We start from the raw sequence: 23,835 nt of genomic DNA, 5'->3' as shown, positions 1-23,835 counted from the left end.
TAGGCACACCAAAAGAGATGAAGACTGATGTTTTACCTGCATGTCTGGTGATGGAATCTTTTTCCTTTTAAGAAGCATTTATTGGGAGATTCTATACATTCACAGATGCATTTTGCAGGATTTAGTGGCTGATGTTTGGGACAGGTCTTTTTACATACACACTGGCACTTCTCTTCATCAAATTCTTTGTTGGGTCCACAGGAAGCAGGGAGAAGTTTGTTTTTGCACATGCACTGACACGATGCTCTGTCTAATTCTTTGTGAGGTCCACAGCTTGAGGGCCGCATGCCTCCTTTGCAGACACATTGACAGGTTTCTTCATCCAGCTCTTTGTTTGGTCCACAAATATGGAATCCATCAGATGTGTCTGGAAATACAACAAAGAAGTTACACAAGTATCAGAATTTTGTTTCATCCTATTCCCATATTTTTAAGTGCAGAAATGATAGTAAATTCTTACCTTTCAAGGTGTCTGGAGAAGAAACATAAATCAGAAGACAGGCAACATTATGTAATACCATTAATAAAGAAAAAATTTATTTAGGCTGCCCAGAGAAGTTGTGGATGCCCCAACCCTGGAGGTGTTCAAGGCCAGACTGGATGGGGCCCTAGGCAACCTGACCTAGTGTGTGGCATCCTGGCTTATGGCAGGGGGATTGAAAGTAGATGGTCTTTAAGGTCTCTTTCCAACCCAAGCCATTCTATGATTTAATTCTCAACTCTTAATTTCTTTACCTTCTTTAGGTAAGTCAAACAATGGAACTACATTTAATCTGCTAAGCAAAACTACCTACCAGAATCGCCAAGGTGAGAAGAGAAACCAAAATCATGCTGTGCCAAACATCTGCAAATTTGATTATTCCAGACATGATTTTTTGGACAGGTCTTGTTTGCCACGTGACACCTATAGAATGAAATATACAGTTGGTTTATTGCCATATGAAATCAAGAAGAAATTGTTTTTAGGTGCTGATTGCATTTTTCCCTCCATTACAAAATGCCTTTCAAAGGTTCATTCATGATCTTGTTTTTAACTCCTATCAAAGTCTGCTACTAGTTAAGGTTCCCCCAAGTAGGGGAATCTTTAACCATTTGCTGAAGATACCTTCTTACATTTCAATTTTTAGCTTTAACTTCTAGAAACTGATACTTGTACTTTCTAACCCTTGAATGGAAGCCTTATATATAAAATAGAGCAGTATAAAAAGTGTTTGCATGTCAAATACCACATAGGTGGCAACTGGAATAATTTTTTATGTTGCTTTTTAGCAGGACATGATGACAGTTGATAACAGTTTCTGAATCAACGGTGTAGACCAAACTCAATTTTCTAAAATGTAACCAGATTCTCTTCCCCTTTATATGATCGTTGTGTGTCATTAACTGATTATTTCTCATCAGCCTCTCAAATCTCGGCCAGTTTTCTTGACTCTGAAGATTTGGACCTCAGCAGTGATGAAGTCACTTTAGAAATGAAAGAAAATACACAATTTAACAGTTTAGTGCTTTGTACCTGCTGGAGTTTTGTAGCCAACATAGTGGTGCCAAAGAAAGCAAAAAAATCCTAACAGTAGCTAATCTCTTTACAGGATGTGAAACAGCTAGTAGGTCCACCACATGAGAATATTTATATGTATTATCTGATCTTCCTTGTTTGCAATTTCTTTATCACCACAGACGCCCATTACAACTTTTAACGAGTCATGCCTAACTTCACCCATCCAGGCTGTGTCGTTAATTCATTGTGTCTAGAATATTTCTAAAATTCTCATGTGTTAAGACAGCTCATACATTACCCATTTTAGGCACTTTCTCATTTCCCTGAGAGCAGCAGCATTACTCACACATTCAAAAATGCAGGTGCTAGGACATTCTTCCTTGATTATCATTCAACCACATTAAACAACTCTTTGCTTCTAGTTCAACATCACCCTGTAACACCTCCTGTTTTATCAAGCTGGTGTTTTCTGATTTCATTCCGCTAATGATCTCATTCTTGCTCCTTCACTTGGCATATATGCCTTTTTGCCTGTCTCCTGTTGCAGCTTGAGAATGTACAGGCATGTAATTATATTCTGTTAACCCCCCTGCCCCAAATCACACCTGGAGCAGAGAAGGCAATTGTCAGAAGGGTGACACTGTGTGAAAACACCAAGAACACATGAACCATAATAAGACGATGCCGATATGAAAACTAAGAACTTGAAGAGAACCATATGTATTTCAACATCAAGATTGGAAACAACTAGCAAAAAACCCTGCAACTACTTTCCTTAGAAATTCTTTGGCTGCTGGGACAGAAAATTACTGGGGGACATGGCTCAAATTTTAAAATCTTATTATAACTTTTTTGGAAAGTTAAGAAGGCTTAAAAATCAGAGGAAAAAAACTTTGAAAAAAAAAATCATTACCTTCTTTCCTAACCATTATCAACTCAAAATAAAATAAAACAAAATATAACAATAAAATAAAAAAGCATGCTAAGTCATTACCTGTCATTGTCAAGACAGATGACGCACAGGAGGGAGAAACATTTAATGTGTACAGCATGCACACAAACCACATCTAAAATACGCCTGTCAGCTCTGTAAGTACCTATTTACACTACCATGGAAAAAAAATGGTCATCATAGAGACTTGAATCTGAATGATATATATATTGAAGACCATGCCCTCCCCTCCTGCTCCACTTCCTGCCCCTCCAAAATCACCAAGCTCCTAAAATAAAGTAACAATTTTCTAACTGAGTTGCACATCTTGATGAAATTCTATACAGACAGAGAAGGGTACAGATTAAGATGCCATTAATCCAGAAGGTATTCGGAAACATTGGTTAGCATGAACTGACATGCCTCAGCCCCATAGGTATGTAGTGCTAGCTACTACTTATTAAAATGAAATAAACAGAACAAAGTGGGAGAACAGGCAAAGACCTGGACCTTAATTCGCATGATAAAGTTGTGCAGAAAATATATTTTATACAAAAAAGAGCAACTATTTATATTATGTCTTACAAGTTATTTTCCTCTTTCTAACATGTGCATCATGGCACAGTCCAGCCTTCAATTCCTACTAGATGCCAAGTTTACTACCCTAAAACCAGAATTTACACTCTTAGGCTTTTCTTTCCATTAATACATATGCATATTATTATTGTACTTCTGTTAAAATGAGAGGTGCAGAGATACATGTACACTTGCAGATCTACCACTGTGACAAGAATGTAAATTAAAAACAACACCAACAAAACACAAAAAACAGTGGGATTCTGAAAAGAATCCAGGCACTCATCAGCAACATGTAAATGGCTTTAAGTTTAAAAGCAATGATTTATAAAATGAAAATATGAAAAACAAACAAACAAACAAAAACAAAACACAAAAAACAATGAGCCTGAGTGCCTCAAGATTCTGGAAATGAAAGTAAAGATAATATTTAACAGTAGGCAAGGCCTGTGTGTGCTCTACTACTACAGAATGCTACTATATATTGTGTTCTACTACAGTATACTACTGCAGGACAGTCAGCTGGCCAAAGTCTGGTATGTCCATGCTTACTTCCCTTTAAATATAGGTAGGTCTTTCATGCACAGAATAAACTCCTGTAATAGTAATTATAATTGTTCTTAGATACTGAGAAGCTGCCAACAGTCAGCATAATTTGTCTTCATTATTGACTCTCAGATTTTGACTTTTTACAATCCATTAATTATGCAATCAAACTATAAATAGATTTATTCCCTAGTATTTTTCTAATCCACTGTTTATGATCCACGTTTTGATAAAAACATTGAACATTCACATTTTAACTGAATGAACAAATTAAAAGAGAAAGACCTAGCTTGCTTCTATGGGTGTTTTAAACTATTCGCTCATCTTATTAAAAATGTATATAATTGATTCCAGTTTAGGTTTTAGTCATTCATCGTCTATAATGCAACTGGTAGCCTGTTAGGTATTTTTGTCCTACTAAATATGTATGCACCATGAAATCACCACTCAGTCCTGTGAATTAATGGTAGTAAGTTCTTCAAGTGTTTTAATGACAATTACTTCAGTGCTAATACTTTTGTGAGTTTTTCCTTTCAAAATCACCAAGCCTATGAACTACTCAAACAAATCGATATGTCAGTTTGTCAGTTTTGTGGACTGCTTACCCTTCCCGCTCTATTTTGTTTTCACTTCTGGCATATGAAAATGTCCAAAAAGATTTTTAGTCAAAGATTCCCTAAGGACAGGAGTTTTCTTTTAACAGCTTTTAAAAAAATATTATTATTAATATTATTATATTAACAGTAAAATACAGCTTGAGGGAGACATACTACCTGCTCCTTATTTCTAAAGGCAGTATTTTTTGATAGCTTTCTTTTCTTAGTGTTATTCTTTTTTAAGAAGTTGATTTTTTTTTTCCCCTTAGCTACATTTTTGCTCCTCCATGGGGGAAAACAAACCAACCAACTATTATAATTTTTTTTTTCTTCACTTTTTATTAGTGACCTATTCCCAGTTTACCCACTGGGTAGAAAGGTACTGTGTTAATTACTTTAGTAATGTTCTTTCCATGTAAACCACCATTAGCTCCTTTGCAAAATGTATTCTGCTATTACTGATGTATACAAGGTCACCTATCTTAACTGTGAAAGCTTCCAGCAATATTTTAAATTTAATTACATATGCTTGCTCGTAAGGCGAAAGGAAAGACAAGTCTCATACTTACTGGGTTTGTGTTGCTGGCAAGGAACGTCTTATGATAGAATGAACTTGTCTGTAAACATCCAACTTAGACATGCATCGGCAGGACGTGTGATTGGCAAAACTGACGGTTACAGGTTTGGGGCCATGAGAAAGAGGCACTGTAATTTCAAACAACTACAGAAGGGAAAGCAAAGAGAATAAAAGAACTTTTTTATAGACCAGTAACAGTACAACTGAAGATATAATGACATAGACAAAACGCCATAGGGAATTTAAGCTTCGGTTTTTGTTCTCCACTATCATTCAGTTCAATATTCAATGATACTGCTAAATAATTACTAAGTTAAAAAAAAATGAATACAGTATCTATGTCATAACAGTTAACATTTTTAGTGTTAAGTCCTGTTATATGCCAGTTTGCTTACTATGACATTCAAATCAAAGATGTTAAAAGATGAAAATTTATGAAGAACTCATTCTTCTAGAGGAAATTACTTCAAATTGGCAGCCTTTTTAATATCCAAAACATAGTATTTGAAAGATTCTTCAAAAATTTGGAAAACAATAATAATTTAAAAAGGGGATCAGCTACGACATAATACATCAGTTGAAAAATTACAAAGCTTGTATAAAACAGCAACATACTGAATTTAGATCAAAACATTTTCATATAAATGAGTTTTGAGATACACATACCATATTTTTTACTTTCTAGTATTTATATCAGTGAAAATTATATGGTCACCCTAACAGAATGCATCTTGTACATTTCCAGAATATTAAGAAATGATATATTTTAATGAAATATTAACGTATGCAAATGAACAAAAGCCTAATTTTAGTGGGAACCGTAATTCAATGAGTCAAATAAGATAACTTCAGTGATGCCTTGTGGAAAAACTCAACATGGGATAACAGAAAACCACCCAGGTCATCTAATTTTAAGAAATTAAGAAAATTTCAAAACTAAAATCTCAATAGTTTACCGAAAAGTTAGGACAAATACTTTAGGTCAAAGTCTTAAAAGCTATTTTTGGTGGTATTTTTAATACAATAGCACACTGTTGCCTTTTAGGTGTGCAGTCACATTTCCAAATGCATTTAAGAATATTTCTGAATAGTCTGGGGCCTTCAGAATATGGTCATTAGTTATTTTTCCAGTTTCAGTTGATAATTAATTTTTAGCTGGAATCTGCAATGTGTTTTTATAATATATTTTATGCTTTTTTTTTCTTTACAGTCAGTAACTTTATAGTATGGCATATAGGAAGCTTGCAAATGCGATTAAAACACTGATCATTTTAAATTACTCAAGATGCAAAGTACATCTTCAGGATGTCTTGAACACAAAATCTTACAAAGGAGTACACAAGTGAGCCTGGGTGCTAATAAGCATGCAGGTACAGCTGTATGGGGTGTATTCACCAAGGACCCTCAAGGTAAAGGGGTGCTTGTACAGCCCACAATAAATATCATTGCCATACCTAAATTAGGCAACTTAAACCTAAACTTTGTGAAGGGCTTTCAACTCTGACAAATATCTATTTTACAAAATGAATTTTGGAAGCATTGAGTGACTGTATCTTTAAAAAAGTTTAATGTTGTGAGTGTCATCATAAAAGAACTGAGTTGGCAGAAGTACTATATTTGTATCTTATTCTGTTACAGAATATTATAATGCTATTAGCTTTCCTGCAAGAAGTATTAAATCCTTTATATTATTTTTTTTTTTATTTTTTATTTTTCCCAATAGAATCTAAAAATGCAAAATGATATATCTTTGCTTCTGTACAAGGAAAAAACAAACAGAAAATAGTTTCCTGCATCTTCCATGTACTGATGGAAAAAAGCTCTCCATTTATGGAGCTACCATGGGAAAAGTTTATCTTGACAAAGAGGCTTCTCAACAAAGAATATTAACATTTGGATTCCTGTTCCCGTTGCAAAATAAATAACCCTTATTAAATTTTGGGGTCATTATAAAGGCACAAGTCCACTCCTAGTTTAAAGTTTGGTACTAATAAAATGAATGCAAAATCAGTGTCTGCCTCTCTTAAACATAACTATCACCAGGCAAACTTCCAGGTTTTTCACTAAGTTCGATATAGATTTCTGGAAAGAGAAATTTTATCAACTTTTTATTATTCTTATAATCCTTGTTGGCTTACAAATCAATGTTGGCTCCTTTACCCTCATCTGTTATAAAAGTTTTTAAATTAATCACAAAAGGCATTCTCACCAATGTCTCATCCAAAGAGAGCAATAATCATAACACAGTCTTTTCATACTAATATTTTTTATATGAAAATAAATTTATGTACCTATTTATTTCTCTTAAAAATATCCATCTATTTGAAGACCATCATAGGTTTGGAATTAACATACACACAAAGAAATCGGAGGAGAGTGTAAAGAGAGAAAGGACCACATTTATGATAAATAGCTTTCACTTCTATATACAGTACACATTTGAGAAAATACATGCTGAGGTTTTTGGCTATCTGTTTTTTAAATCCTGATCTCTAAAGAGATGGCAAAAGTCAAAGTCACCTACGTATGCAGGAATTCCATTTTATATACTTTTTTAAACAATTTGTGCTTTTGGAAGGACAGTACAGCCATTAAGGCCTCTTTAAAAATAGGGCATCTAAGAACTTATAGAAGCAAAGGACTTTATAATGCATTAAATATCTTGTAAAAAAGATTTTTAGTGCATATATGAACCGAAGGGCAGATCAAACACTAGGGCTGGACAAAGAATATACACTTAATCACACTATTACACATATAAAGAGAATCTTCTGCTTTCTCTGTTCTCCTATGACAACATGAATTTGCTTTTTCAAAGCTGAAGTAAAAATCCACTAAAAACCACTAGTTCTAGGGAGAAGTAATAAAATTTAGCAGCTGAAGATAAACATGATTCTTTGCACGGACCAAACTACAGCTTCTTGAAAAAAGAGCATGGTCTGTTCTTCCTTTGCTCTAGGAATACATCAGTCTGCCATGCTGTGAAGTGTAACAGACTCCAGACCACTGGAGATGGCAGTGTAGGACCACTGCTACAATCCCCAAGCACCTGTTGGGCTTCTGGAGTACACTACGAGAAATTTCATTAAAAATTCTAAGACTTCCCAATTGTGAGCTGAAAAGAGGGTGGGCATGAATTTTCTTCATCTACATTTATCCTTCCATTTAAACTGTGAAAGGTATCAGTTTAGATGTGAATATTGCTAACAACTATTACCATTCAGTAGTACAATACAAAGTACCCTACTTCAGCAATGGAAAGGTAAACTAGTTTCCCTATTCTCATAGAATAACCTTCAATTTGTTAAATAAAATTCTGTTAACAGCATATTTTACATCACCCGCTTGCAGCTACTGCTTACAAATAAAGCCAATAACCCAAACTCACCTATTTATGTTAGAGATTATAACACATTATATTTAGTATTATATTTATGGGCCTCACTTTCAGAAAGTGCTGAAGATGATACATGGACTAGCATTTTGAAAAAAAAAAAATATCCTTAATGGAAATGATAAAGGATTGGAATTATTGATTTGTTCTTCCTTCATATTTTAGCATGTCTGCACATGCTATTAGGATACTATATTCTGATGTATTCTGGAAAAGGAGATATTTATTCTTCTCTTCTGATAATGCAAAATATATCAAGAAGGGATTTCACAAGAAATACATTATTGAAAAGTAATCTGCTACAGAAAATGTATTATATAACTCCGAATAATTCTGCTTAAATAATCTCTGGCATTTTGAAATAGGATCCATTCTAAAAAAAAATGCATTGCTCTCAACTGATAGCAGCATCTCTAAATCCAATTAAGTTATTTAAGTGAAAGTGAATATACATACACAGAGTTTGAATTATTATGTCAATAAATCACTTCAAGTTAGGTAAAATCTGACCTTCTGTAATGCTTTCTGGTTTTGTTAATATCTCTAATTTATTTCTTCCTAATCTTCTTCATCCAATAGAGCAATATGTTTAAACAGCTGTTGTCAACTACAGGGCATATTTAACAATACTTAACAGCCAAATGTCAATATCCAGAAAGGACTGTTGTATAAGAAATGTACCACAGCACCTGAGCAGGATGCTGGTTCTTGACTGTCTTCTTTGCTGGCACCATTGCTGGGTGTCTACTGTTGCTGTGGGTACCTCCTCTCAAGAGAGCAGATGGTTAATATTTCTGTCTGACTGCCCCATTCAGTAGAGGATTGGTTTCACTGTATTCTTAAAGGCCCAAATCTGCCCTTCCTTCTCAGCTTCAAATGATAGTAAAAATCAGGCTAATTCATGCTACAGACAATAAGGGGAAAGACATTTCCACCAGGTCAGTTCTTCAGGGGCTGTTGCATAAAGACAGATACTCAGGATGAAAGGCTGCAAAGAATGAGCTTCAATCTCCTGAAGAACATGAAATCTGATGGTAGGAGGTATTAGGGTAGTTGTTTTTTTTCAAGGTGGAGAGCTTTTATGGCTCAAAGTTTTGAGAAAAATGTGAATAATTATAGTACATTTAACAGCAAATTAAAGTACGTGCAATGAGTATTACTAGAGTTAGAGGCAAATACTCAAAATTTAAAAGAAAAAATTAGACTCAACTTTCCCATGCTGTTCTGTATTTACATGCTACCAACACTACATTAAGGTCAGGAAACCAATGGAAAACAACCACCACAGCAATATGTGATAACTAAAGAGTATTTTTTTTTTTTTTTTTTTTTTTTTACAGTTAAAGCTCTGTTCCAGCCTCTTCCACATGAGCTAATACTCAGCATATATATTAATAATCATAATCAGCATATATAATAATAATCAGGATATATAAATAACATACTGTATATATCAGTATATCACAAATACTAATGGAATCTCGACACAATGGAAGAAGAGCTATAAAACATACAGAGTTAATGCATTTCACAGGAACTGAGCACATTCCATTCAGCCAGTCTAAGGCTGTTTTGCAACAGACAACTAGCCTGCAGGTCTTCCAGTCTTTCTCACCCCTCCCAGTATTCCTCTACAAAGCACTGTGTTCAGCCCTTGTTTCCTTAGGTCTACACCCAGTATGATTCTCCATGCCAGCCTCCCCTCACTTCATCCCAAACATAGCTTTTCTTTCAGCCAGCCAGCCAGCCTGCAAAGCTCAATGCCCTTCCCTGGTTTTGGTCTCCTTAACATAATTCTTAGCATACGCAAATCTTGTCCCAGCTCCTTCTGAATCAGCCAGGTTCCATCCCTCCCACCATGATAAAGATAGATGTATTAATGACTGGTTCTCCCTAAAAAAATATGATTTAGGTGTCTATATCTGAAACTGCATAGTTGTTCAACTCAAAGTTATGAAGTGCTCTAGTCACAAATAATTCCAACTCTCCAGTTTCATGCCTTTCCTAGGTCTTAAAAAAAAAAAAAAAAAAAAGAAAAAAGAAAAAAAAAAGAAAAGAAAAGAAAAGAAAAGAAAAGAAAAAAGGTATGTTTTCAGGCTTAAGAGCATGCAGATTGTCCTGAAGATAACAAAACACATATTCCTACTACAAATTAACAAGCGTCATATACTTTGCCTAAAGCCAGGAAACATTACAACTTTTTCAGAGAAAAAAAAATAATCTAATTTTATTTTGTTGGCCCCTTTAATTTTCTTTAAGTTTCATTTTATGCTGACACCTCAACTACAAGAAGGACATCGAGGTGCTGGAGTGTGTCCAAAGAAGGGCAATGAAGCTGGTGAAGGTGAAGGATCTAGAAAACAGGTTCTATGAGTACTTTACAACTACCTTAAAGGAGGTTGTAGCGAGGTGGGGAATCAGGCTCTTCTTCCAAACACCAAGTGATGAGGGAAAATGGCCTCAAGTTGCATTAGGGGAGGTTTGGGTTGGATATTAGGGAAATTTCTTTACTGAAAGAGTTGTGCTGCAATGGAATAGGCTGCCCAGGGACGCAGTTCAGTTACCTTACCTCGAGATCTTCAAGAAAAGTGTATATGTACAACATAGCAGCATGGTTTAGCGGTGGACTTTAGTACTAGGTTAAAGGTTGGACTGGATGATCTTTGAGGTCTTTTCCAACCAGAATGATTCTATGATTCTCTCTCATTCTGGTCTAAGAAGCAGCAGAATCACCACTTTTGCTGAAGTTTTAAAGCAAAAACCAAGAAAGTAAAAACAACGCATCAAGTGTCTGGCACAGACAACATCACCTATTATTAAAGAATAGCAAAGTTAGGCTGAGAATGAAAATAGAGTAATTACCTAATGGGGTAATTTACCCAATGGGGTAAACTGGGTACTCCTAACACTAGGCTGCTTAAACTATATTTGTTTACCATTGAACATGATAGTGTGTGACTCTGATGTTTTTTTCCTTTTTTTTTTTTTTTGTGTCACAAAAAGATCGAAGAGCCTTGCACAGTAAATTGCAAGAAGATCATCCACTTTTGAGTAAAAACTATAGTGTTATTAAAGCAAGAATTTTGTGCCAAAATCATTGCGGTAATTGATACTATGTGGATTTTCAAAAAGCTTTGGTTGCAGGGCTTTTTTTTTAAGAATACATATATTCTGTAGTTTCTACTGACCATTATCGAGATGACTTGATATTCTTTCTCCTTGTACAGAACATACATACTGAATAGAAAAAATATTTCCTATATTTAAAATGAGAGATTTGTATTTCCTTTCCATCACAACTTTTTCCATGCCTATAGTATAAGAAAATGTGATTTAATTATTGGACACATGTTAAGTTATCATCAAATCTCATGTATCTGCTAAATATACTCTAGATCTTAAAGCTGATTCTTCTTCAGGTACCATCTTTTTTTTTTATCAAAGTCTCTTCAGATACTAATGGTCATTTTTACATTTACTTTTCAAAGCATTAGGACTATGTTTAATAACAGAAGTGTTAATTATCAGATAGGCTACTGTGAAAGTCAGCTACGAGACTGTTGTTTTATATTGAAAAAAAAAAAATGCTTTACTTTCTACAGAATCACAGAATGGCGAAGGTTGGAAGGGACCTCTGAAGGTCATCTAGTCCAACCCCCTGCCGAGCAGGATCACCTAGAGCACATCGAATAGCATGGCATCCAGGAAGGTTTTGATATCTCCAGAGAAGGAGACTCCACAACCTGGGGCAACCTGCCCCAGTGCTCTGTCACAGTAAAGAAGTGCCCTGTAATATTCAGCCAGAACTTCCTGTGCTTCAGTTTGTGCCCATTGCCTCTTGTCCTCTCACTGGGCACAACTCAAAAGACACTGCCTCCATCCTTTGACACCCTCCCCTCAGATATTTAAATACATTGATGAGGTTTCCCCTCGGTCTTCTCTTTTCCAAGCTAAACAGGTCCATCTCTCTCACCCTGACACATGATAATGTGCACTTTACAGTACTTAATTCTATAAATATTTCTAGGTAAATTTCTGTACAATAGTTTCCCTCAGTAACTATATACACCTGTTTTTGCAATTTCGATTATTATTTTTTTCTGTGTAGGAAAACATAAACAGGTTCTATACTTTTATTAATGCTGGCTTTCTCATGTTAATTAAAATAAGCAAACAAACAAACAAAACACAAACAAACAAGGAATAGTCTTTAAATTTAGACCAAAACCTGATACATCTTCTATTCGGTCAGCTAAATTCACCAGTTGTGACTGATTTTGTTATCCCTGCAAGACATTTACAAATTTATCACTGGATATTTGTATTTATAGAAAAGTAAGATTTTTATGTACTGTATTTTTACAGACTTCTACAGCTATCATTTTGCATTAATAAAAACAGAATCTAAAGATCATCTTACAAGACTGATTTTTTGACTAAATTCATCTGAGCACAACACTAAACGAAAAACAGGAACAGAAAGAGAAAATGATAACCTTTCTCATAAATGAGTATACACAAATCTATCTACAGATAATACTTTGAATATAGTATCTTCCCCATCATAAATCTTTCAACCTAGCCAAACATGAAATGCTCATCTTCAAAAACAAAGAAAGATAATTTTTCTTTGTACATTTGGACTACAGGCTTAGAGTCTATAGCTATAGTCCATAAATATTTTTACAAATCTCTGGGCATTTAATTACTTTTTATTCTCCATAGGACTGATTTGAAGCAAAAAAAGTCAAGTAGTTAGTTCGCTATCTAATATATTTCTTAATATATTTCTTATAACTTTTCAATGTCAACAAGAGGTATCTGGTCATCTTGAACTCATAATGTCTTAATTATAGAATATGTGTAATATTAAACTGCATTTTATTCACAAAGCACAATGCTAAAATACATACCATACATGTACTTTAAAAGGTTTGAAAAGGCTGTTTTGATTTTCTCTCCTCCACAGTAGGAGACCTGTAATTTCAATGGCAAATTTCTCTACCTCAGACACAACCTATAATCAGGTATATTTTAGGCTAAATAGTTATCATTCATTCCACTGCACCAGCCAAAACTAAAAAACTTGTCCTACAGACCTGAATGTCAGCTGCTTATGCTTATATTTTCTGCCTCCTTGTACAGACAGGTATGCAATTAAAGAACTTTTCAGACTAATAAAAAGGTAAGAGGATAATTAGATCCCTTACAGAATCGCACATGCAATTATCAAACCATTTTTTCCTGAATTTTCATTTTTTTACTTGTAATTTTTTAAAATTCTTGAAGTTCAGCGTATATGCTCTGTGCTGTGCTTCTCGAGTGAGAAATACAGTCAGAGGAGACATTGCAAAGGTGGTCCTGACTTGTTCCATCCAACCCAAATGGCCTTTGGCACTCTGCAATTACTGTGATGCCAAGTGCATCAGTCCCCTTTTCTTTTCAGCCTCATTATTTCTTTACTCCTCTTGCAAGAGCTTGCAGGCCAGAACTGTGTGGTACCACAGACCACCACATAGGAGACTTCATAAATGATTTCATAAATGTTTAGCATGCTAGGGTTCCTTATTCTAACTTCTTATATTTGAATCAATTTTCTACCAATAGATTTTAACAACAACAACAAAAAAAAACATTTGGAATTTATATTGATTTATCTCCCACTATTAATAGTAGCTACTTTATCATTACGATCACCAGTCTAATATAGAAAAATGCATGGGAAAAGACATAAATGGTAAAGTTCAAAATGACTGAAAATTCTTGTGACAAATGCATCTCCAAATTGTTTAAAGGAACATCACGTACATCTCAAATATGGCAAACAACATCAAGCTGCTAGCTTGTTTCCTGTGAGAAAAGCTCCTCTAAATCTCATCTCAAACTGTTTGGAAAGATGTTTTCCCTTAAGGGATTATTACTGTAACCACGAAAAAAGATTTAGGATCTTTACATCAAATAATGTGAAAGAAGCCAAAAAACTGTCTATCCTGCCAGCCAAGAGGAAGAATGGAATGAGATGGCTTATTTTTGACATCTCCTCACTGCTTCTCTTTACCCTGTAAGTAAGTACTTCTAGGTGGGGCATACAGAAAATACAGCTCAGGGACAGCTATTGTTGCACCAGGTAGTTCCAATGTTTGTAACTGCTGTTGAATTACTCGTATCAAAGAAACAGAGAACGGATATAGGATCAATAACAATTTAGGAACAAAAAAACACTACCACACAAACCGACCAAACAAACAAACAAAAAAAAATCACCATAAAAAAATCAAAATCAAAATACAATCAAAATCCATCCAACCACCCTCCTCACAGACCTTTATTAGATAAGCCACCACTTACAAACCTGGGCTATTGCAGTGTCATGGATAAAGGAGAAGAAATGATCTACGGCATTTTATGAATTAGCCTAAGGGGATCTTCAAATGTTTTCATAGACCTTGTACCGCATCTTAAGGAACTGTCTCATATCCCAATCGTGATTGTATAAACACCCCTTAGCATTACAAAAACAGTTTTTGTTGAAATTAAACGCAAACCTGAATATTTTTCTATTTTTCTCTTAATAAAGTTAAGTAGCTAGAAAGGAGAAGCACAGCCAGCACTGGAGAACTGTTGAACTCTCTCTGGACCACCACAGCATTCCACAAGCCAACCTGGGAACAGCTGACCTAGACCGTTCTCCTGCCAATCAATGATTTGGTCTCCATAAAAGTAATTTCTATGCTTAGCTCTTTTCTTTTTAATTAATTACGAATAAAGCCAATATCCATTTTCTTTAGATTTTAATGTCTGGAACCAATACCAAGGTTTGCCCTCACAGTAAGATCTCCAGCTGAAAAGCTCCTTTGCCATTAAACACTTTTTCTGCAAGGTGACCATAAGGCTTCTCTTATGGAGTTTATACATCAAAAAATAAGGCTACCAAAAATGCTGACTTATGAAAAGAAACAGAAGAAGCCTGGTTACTAACCATTTGTTTTCATTTCATTCAGGAAATAAAAGGAAAACAGTAGTGAAAATAGGTGTGCAGGGTACCTGAATTCCACAGAAGGGTCTTGAATCCAACACTTTTTCTTCCTAATGCTCATCTGATACAGGGCAAGCTGTAGTCACATAACTTTAGAAAGATTTGAGATGATGACAGATGAAGAGATATAGCTATAGCTCTCTTCCTTTATAAGTTTTTTTTTTTTTTAAACTGCATTCTGTCAAGGACCAGATAAAACTGGAAAGCAGAAGCGAGATAGAAAACTCTGAGATTATATTGCTTGCTTTTACAGAATAGGTAAGAAAGCAAAACAATGCTGTCATCTCTTCTTTCTGACAAGCCTTGTAGCATTTTCCTTTTCAGTCTCTCTCAAATCTTTAACTACACCTGTATCATATCACCAATGACATCACGAACTTAGAAAGAAACTCAGTACTAATCTAAACATTTTATGCTAGGCAAAAAAATTGACTAATGACTTCACTCAACAGGTATAAAAAGAAAGATGAATCAAAGAGGATTATTTACCCAAAGCTTACAATGTATTCCAAGATCAGGAAGTCTGTGCAAAATGCAAAAACTGTCTCCAAGTAGATCATCCTTTCTTCAGGTAAGATAAACTTCTTATATGCCAGATAATAATAATAATAATCTGGCCATATTTCTTAGTTTGTAACATGAAAAATATATATCTTTCAAGCAACTGGAATTAGGACAGTTGTTGGGGGAATAATATCTATGGAGCTGAATGGTATCAGTGTTGTAGTTTTCCTTGTTAAAGCTATTTGAGTTGCATTATCCCTGTGCTGTGTGGCTGCCTAGCACTAGCTCACACTCAGGATTAAAAATTTTTGGTAGAATACACCATTTCACATAGACAGGTTTCATGAGAAATGAAGACAGAAGATGTATTTAAAAAAAAAAAAGTTTGCTTTTGTTTTCTGAATTTTTCTTAATCTTCTCTCAAGAAGGCTCTGAGCAATAAGAATTATCGTGACAAGGGAATGATATTTCCATGGGCTACCATTTAATCATTGGCTATGCAGTTACATATCATACTTATATATACATATGGATGTCTTCAGCTAGAAGAATCTAGTTGAAAAAGGAAACTAGATTTACTATAAAATCAGTTTTCTTCAAAGCGTTAGAAAGAAGTGTAAAAAAAAAAAAGCCCACAACCAACAAAAAGACCAAATATTGTAACAAGAGCAAACCCTAGCAAATATTTTGAAGTGTGACTATTTTTACACAACTTTTGTGGAAACCATTGTTTTAAGATGATGTAATAATTGTTATAGATACCTAAAATAGAATATGGCATGTATATTTTTCCTTTAACAGAAGCTCACAGGCTCAATGCACAATCCCTGCACACTCTTACCTGTTCACTAGCCTTGAGCTAGTCCTGAAGAATAAAAACTGGACATATACCTGAGGATGTTGCATGAAAACACACAAAAAAGCTACTTTACACAAGTATCTCTTAATATGCCAAGGTTCAGCTCCTAAAAGGCTCTCTTTGCAATGTGAATCCTGTCTGCACATGTCCTAATACAGTCTTCACTAACAAAATTACAGGCTAAATACAGCAAACAGATAAAATTAAGTTTAATGGAAAATGTCATAACAAAACTGGACATCATAATCTTTTTTTTTTTTTTTTGAAAACCAAATATATTTGTGGGTTAAGCATTTTCCTCCTGGCAGTAGTATCTTCAGCTGTTTTTCCTATATATTTTAAAATTTATTTTTTTCTTTCCCCATTGTGGCAATAAATAAGTTTTAAGTATGCACGGCCATAAACAGATTTGCAAGGAGCACTTGGATTGTAGTAAGAGTGAGAACTTACTGTCTTGCTGATGTAATTTGTGCTGATATTCATGCACTGGAGTCCTTCACTGTTGCAGCAACCTCCACATCTGTAGATGGATACACATGGGGGCTTAAAGAAGGTGTTTGTAGTTGCTCCAAACTCTTTTCCCACATCTACGCACACTTCACGTGGCATGCACTGAGTTTTTCTCCATTCAGTATCAATACCTGCCAAAATATAGGGAATTTCATATGTTATAAAGCAGCTGCTTAAAAACAGTACTCTTCTGCAGTAAATAAGTAGCCTTTTTTTTTTTTTTTTATGATTAGAAACAGAATATGCATTGCAAGAGTCCCACCCTTTATTCAATGAAATACACATTGTTCAGTGTTAACTTCTAGCTAATTTTCTCTTCAAAGGCATGTGCCATGGAGCAGAGGCATATTTACAATGGAGCTGTGGATGCTGAAGCTGCATGGGTACCTTCTTTGCTTGAGTTAAGTCCCACCTTAAGCGATGTCTAGAGAAGTACTGCAGATTTCTGAAAATTAAAATTTAATGGTCCCAACACTGTACTCCATTTGGAGTACTATACATTAAAAACAATAAATTTGCTGTCTCCACATTTAACATGAAATTAATTTGAATACGTTCACTTTGTTAACTACAAGAGTGTAATTTAAAGCAAAAGGCTATTATTTAGCTATCATGCACGCCACGTGATTTAACCTGAATGGTGGTATATACACTTAGATCATCCACATAAATTTCAGCCAGTATTTCACATAGTGTTATACAGCCTTTACCAAAAGCAGAGTTACACTAAACAGCCATGAGACTTGCAGTTGTACAGGCCATTTATTCTCTGATGGAGCCAGTATTTGGTAGGCAACTCAGAGAAAATGGGCTCCATTAAGGTACATGATTTCCAATATCATGTCAAAAATTACTACTATAAATCTTGTGTTCCTCTGCCTGCAAGCACTTGCTAAATTGTAAGCTTCAGGTCACATAAAATATTAAGGGGGTACTGACATATTTGTTTGAAAGCTGTTTTTTTCTTGTTTGAATATAAGTCAGCTGTCCTCTTGTAAAAGGAAAAAGTTACAAGTGGATAGTTTGACCTCCTACAGCAATAACACATAAGAAAAGAAAACATTATCAGCCATGACTTAATTGCAGAAAATGAGCAGAATCAGTTACTGAATTGAACTATTAATGTCTTCTTTGCTTTTTACAAATTTTTTATAGCCTCTACAAATCAAGATTTCTTATACCTTAAGAGAAACAATTTCTTACATTTACCGAGCTAAGAAAGCAATCTATAGCTTTCTGAAAATGGATATACCAAAAATACTTCTGTGGAGCAATTCATTTCACTGTGAAAAGTTGACAATGAAGTTTTTTTTATAATCATTACATCAAATGAAACTGCTGAGCGTGGTTTACTAATGATGCTGAGCTTTTAACATATTTTTGATGTAACTGACAAGTCTTCAGATTTTAATTCATTATGTTATAACCTATTTTATAACTTGTACTTACTTTTCAGGATCTCTGCGTTATAGTGTGCTGCAGCAAATTTCAGTGAATCATCTGATCTTGTGTCAAAGCTAGACTGTTCCCTGTTGTGTTGCCAACCTCCTTTCCTCAACTGACATTTGAACATTTTCCAGTATTCGGGGTAAAGTACTGTCATGAGTTCATCCACACTGGACACAGATCGCAACTGATCTTCCAGGTCTTTGCTTGCATGAGCCTGTCAAAGTAACATGTAAGATTAATTACTTTCTCTATTACACAAGGTTTGCTGGAAACTAGCCTGAAAAACAACTTATGCATTGTAAAGTTTTGATCAAAGGGGTCCTCATTTCAAAATCTACTTTTGTCAATTGATGTTGACATAACACTATATTGACATATACTGAAACATTTTGCTTGTGACAGTAACTCTTTATCATACATGTAGTTCAAAACACCTGTGTGAGAAAGAAGCTGTAGAATTATGCGTATCCAAGTACAATTTGCAGATTAAAACAAAACAAAACAAAGCATTTTTTCCTGGAAACAAAAGCTTTCATGATACAATTTGGAATGCTTAAGTCCAAAAATATTGATATGATGCTCACATTATTTAATATTTAACATTATTTTTTCATTTTCCAAAAGTCCAGGAAAATGAAAACACCCAGAAATACAAAAAGGGTGAAAGCAAAATTAGAAAAATAAGAAAATAATTAATACGATTTTTGTATCCTTTTATGGAAAACCCTAGCAATGTGAGCAAATTCTTATTATAAAGGATTAATCCTTAAATTTGTATGAGTCAAGGATTATGATACCTTTAAAAATCTGAACTGCATACTCCCTTGCTAGTAAGACTTTCAATTGAAACTCTTCAGGACTAAGGACAAGGCATAACAGCTTTAAACTAAAAAAACAGGAGAACTAGATTAGATATTAGAAATAATTTCTTTACTATGGGGGTGGTGAGGCACTGGAACAGGTTGCCAAGAGAAGCCTCATTCCTGGAGGTGTTCAAGGCCAAGCTGGATGGGGCTTTGGGCAACCTGATCTAGTGGGAGGTGTCCCTGCCCATGGCAGGGGTGTTAGAAGTAGGTAATCCTCAAGGTCCTTTCCATCCCAAACTCTTCTATGATTCTATGAGTATTATGCTTGGTAACATATTATTTCCAGAGAAACCTCAAGTCTGGTAATCTCATTTTCTTATTTGCTGGCTTTTACACAAACTCATTGCAATGGCATTTTCTTAAAAGACTGACTGGGATTTACATTTTAATTTCTCATTTACTCAAGATTCCTAGATTTCTCTATCCCCTTAGCTGAAACAGTATCAAGGGACAGCTGTGATTTCTTGCCCACCCTCTCACCCATGGATTACTGAATTCCTAAAGGGAAAAGAAGCAGAAAATATTAAAGAACCTTTAGTCACCTTCTCAGCTTACATCGCCCTTAGATGGCAGTATGAGACACGAAATATAGAGGTATGCTTAGTAAGGTGTCTAGCTGTAGATTTTGTGTATGCTGCTACAAAACTTGTTTTGTTGGTCCAAGAAACACAATGTAAATAAAATGTACGTCTAAAACCAGAAACATAAAACTACAGAAATTAAAATGTAAGATTCAGTTCCTTATCAAACTCCACTATTAAGAAAATAAGAAATTCTTTCAATTCAGTGATTAAGTTCTTCAGTGATGAATTGCCCAATTAGCTTTCATTAGCTAACAAGTAAGGCTCCCAAGTAAAGCAACCAGTTCTAAACAAGCTCACGCAAACCAAAACTACTAAACTACTTTTTATCTCACAAACAACTAGAAAAGTACAAAATGGCACACAGTGTAGCATCCACTATCTTACCAGGTACCAAAACCAGGAGAAATGCCTCAGTAAGACAGGCTCACAGAACTCACTTCCATAACTACTAATGCCGGAACTAATGCAGACTTCAAAATCATTTCATATGTCAAAGTGTTGTGGGTTAAATAAAATAAATATATAAATCACTACAGCCCTGCTAACCACAATGCCATGACAGACTACTTTGTCCTCGATCATTTTCACAATCAAGCTTTCAGTCTCAGAAACACACATTCAGGACTTCATCTCTTTCCTTGCCTCCCTAGGAAGGGCCTTCTCTGGCCCAAGCCATGCAGCAAGCAGTATCTTGGGCATTGTCTTCAACATAGTTGGCAACACAGAGCATCTTGTGCTCCCATCACTCCTGCTGTCCTTGCAAGACACCACACAGTTTCTCAATCCATTGGTCACAGGCAAAAATCCAATCTTAACAAACAACTACTTCAGCCACTGTCTGCTTGCTTTCATCTCTCTAAGTACATGAGTCTGGAGCACCTCTCCTATACAGAAAGGCTGGGGACGTTCAGCCTGAATAAGAGAAGGCTCCAGAAAGACCTCATTGCAGCCTTTCAATACTTAACGTGGGCTTATAAAAAAGATGGAGAGAAACTTTTTGCTCGGGCAGACAATGACAGGACAAGGGTGAATAGCTTTAAACTAAAAGAGGGGAGATTTAGATTAGAGATTAGGAGGAAATTCTTCACTCCGAGGGTGGTGAGGCACTGGCACAGGTTGCCCAGAGAAGCCCTGTCCCTGGAGGTATTTAAAGCCCAGTTGGATGGGGCCCTTAGCAACCAGATCAAACAGGAGGTGTGCCTTCCCATAGTAGGGGCAGCGGAGCTGGATGATCTCTAAGGATGATCTCTTCCAACCCAAGCCATTCTTTGATTCCATGAAAAGAGAACGGTTTTTGAGTAGCCTCATTCCCATCAGGTAGTTTCCCAAGCATCCCGCAGCACATGCCCCTTGAGAAGCAAGTTGTTGATGCACTGTACTGTAATAACTGACATGTGATGGTAATATATGTCATGGGAGGTCACAGCATGGAGGCTCCCTATACATCTTGTCACAGGGCTGAATGCCAGTTCATTACACAGAAGACAGAGATAGAAACTGTTAGTCATCTAATAGCTGCGTCCTAGATGAATGGAGGTGATGTGAAAGTAGAAAGTGAATTGACACCTTCCACACTTTGATGACTTTCTAAAAACAATATGGACCAGTGTAGACAAAGTGCTAACTAGTGCTGTTTCAGTTATTCAAGGTACAGGCCTAAATCATCAGAAAAGTAAGTACTGAAACTCAAAATGACTGAGTTGAAAAGATAACATGATATAGAGCAGAAAAGAGGTTGTATTTACTACGTATAATTCGTGTTAATGAAATTCTTTTTGGTGAGGAAATCAAGTCATATCTTTCCAGCTGGACAGCAAATTCAGTATACACGGGTTAAATGCAGGTGAATAAAGGAAAGCATGAAGAAATAAGTGGCTTTATTAAATTACATTCAGTACTTTATTAAAGTATTGTCTCCAAGTGCATTTCTTCCTAAATGTTCCATGGGCCTCAGAGCTATGTGAAAGACAGAATAACAATCTGCCTACCAGATAGCCTACAATCTCAAGTGTGAATATATGGGTATGCTTTTTTTTTATTATTATTAAGTGAATCCTAATTATTGCATTGGAATTACTTTCTGTTGAGTTTTATAAAACCATTTGCTTGTAAAGGTAACTTCAATTCAAATTTATGAATACTCTGTAGAAAACTCATTGACTAGAAGGCTTTTGTTCTCTCTAATCTTCAGATTTAGCAAGAAAAGAAGGAAAACCATGCATGTATACTAACTGTGGTATATGCAGTGTTCTGGATTGTAGATATATATGAATGTCATTTTTGAATATGTTTCCAATATTACCTTGACACACAGCTCAATGATTTCTGCTTGGTGTATTCACTGCAAGTCTGTGAAAGGCATATATTTTTGAACTGTGTCAAATTACTCTCAGCTGTGTCAAACTGCTCAGAGGAATATAAGCATAAGAAGCTTTTAGAGTGATTCAATTTTTGCATGACAGTCAAAATTTATTATTGACATGAACATCAAGCTAAATGTTAAATTTTGGTTGATTAGAAGAGTGTGCGCTACATATAGTAAAAACACCAGATCATTAAGAACTGCTAAAAAGAGATTGCAGGGTTTTTTTTGTTTGTTTGTTTTGTTGTTTTTTTTTTTTTTTAAATTGAATGCAACTGCTTTTCTAAATGTAAGACTTGCCTGGCAACATTTCCTATTTTGTCCAAATTTTGGTTAATTTCACAAAAAATGCTGACTCTATATACCTGTCTTCCATTCCAAATGATAAAGTAATAAAGCTTGCTGACAAGATTTCTCTCATTAAAAATTATTTAACTTCGGAATGTTTTATTCTGTCAAAGTAGGTTTTTCACAATGTGGGTTTCCACAATTGGAATGTCCAGTTTTTCATAAAATTATACCTAACAAAAGGAGAGGCGGGACACAAAGCAGACTCCATAACCATTAAAAAAAATCAGATCTATAATAGATTTTCCACGCATTATTTGTCTTTCATATCCCCAGTGTCTGCCTCTATTATTAATAACAAAGGTCAGAACACTTAATATTTGGCAGAATACATGACACATAATTGATGGTGCAATGTGCTATAATGGTACTTTATGCATCTGTTCCAATAATAGTTGTCAACTCACTACATTTTCAAGGATTTTGTTGACAAATCTTAATAAGAAAATTCTGCCTATAAAATCCTCCATTTTAATATGCTTATATCCTGTATTTATTGACTGACTGAAATGCAGTAAAAATCAAGTAGTTAAATTACAATGTTGAAACAGTGTGCAGGCAAATGGAAATATTGCAAAAGTATGTATAAACATTTCACTTGCATAATATTTTATTGCAGTCTTCATGTATTTCAGCACTATTTTTTGGAAGTTGCTATGAGAAAAAAAAAAAAAAAAAAAACGGAAAATACGCTAATCAGAGAATATGTCTTAACCATACTTAAGAATTAAAATTAACTTTTTTGTTTGTTTGTTTGCCCTTACAGTAGTGCCAGAATAGCCCTGATTTTGATCTCATATGCACTGATTTGGTACTAGCAAAATTGAATGACTTTCCAAAATTGCAAACTTCAAAGTTCCTGTTGGATACTGTTACAAAACAGTGCTTTACTGAAATTAAATGTTAACACTGAGCATTTTTTTTTTTATTTCAGATTAAAGAAGTAGTAACACCAGTGCAGCTAATTTGAACTAAATCAGAACATCATAATAACAGCAGTAATCTCTCTGATCAAAAAGATCAGTCTCTGCTCCAAAAGAACTTACAAAATGCATTGGACAAACACAGCAAATAAGAATGAAGGTACAAAATAAATAGAAAGTAGAAAATGAATAAAATGGTATGAACTACCTTACGCTTTAAATGACCTTCATTCATTCTGGCATTTTAAATACCAAGAATAACATGAGGAAAAACAA

The 23,835-nt window shown here is 34.9% G+C and overlaps 1 protein-coding gene across 1 annotated transcript in view; it reads right to left on the bottom strand.

Annotated features, from left to right (window-relative positions):
* The window catches only part of VEGFC (vascular endothelial growth factor C), a gene marked incomplete at both ends in the record, with an annotated part of 73,545 nt that overhangs the window by 4,529 nt on the left and 45,181 nt on the right, over nt 1-23,835 (bottom strand). The window contains 5 exons of the mRNA XM_084286193.1: nt 37-367; nt 795-904; nt 4,717-4,868; nt 16,968-17,158; nt 18,477-18,690. Of these exons, the coding sequence (XP_084142319.1) occupies nt 37-367; nt 795-904; nt 4,717-4,868; nt 16,968-17,158; nt 18,477-18,690 (998 nt within the window). The remainder of the gene's footprint in view (nt 1-36; nt 368-794; nt 905-4,716; nt 4,869-16,967; nt 17,159-18,476; nt 18,691-23,835) is intronic.

The sequence above is a fragment of the Netta rufina genome (genome assembly GCF_964035555.1).
Source record: "Netta rufina genome assembly, chromosome: 4".
NCBI classification, from domain to species: Eukaryota; Metazoa; Chordata; class Aves; order Anseriformes; family Anatidae; genus Netta; species Netta rufina.
This window is presented reverse-complemented; position numbering and strand designations above follow the sequence as displayed.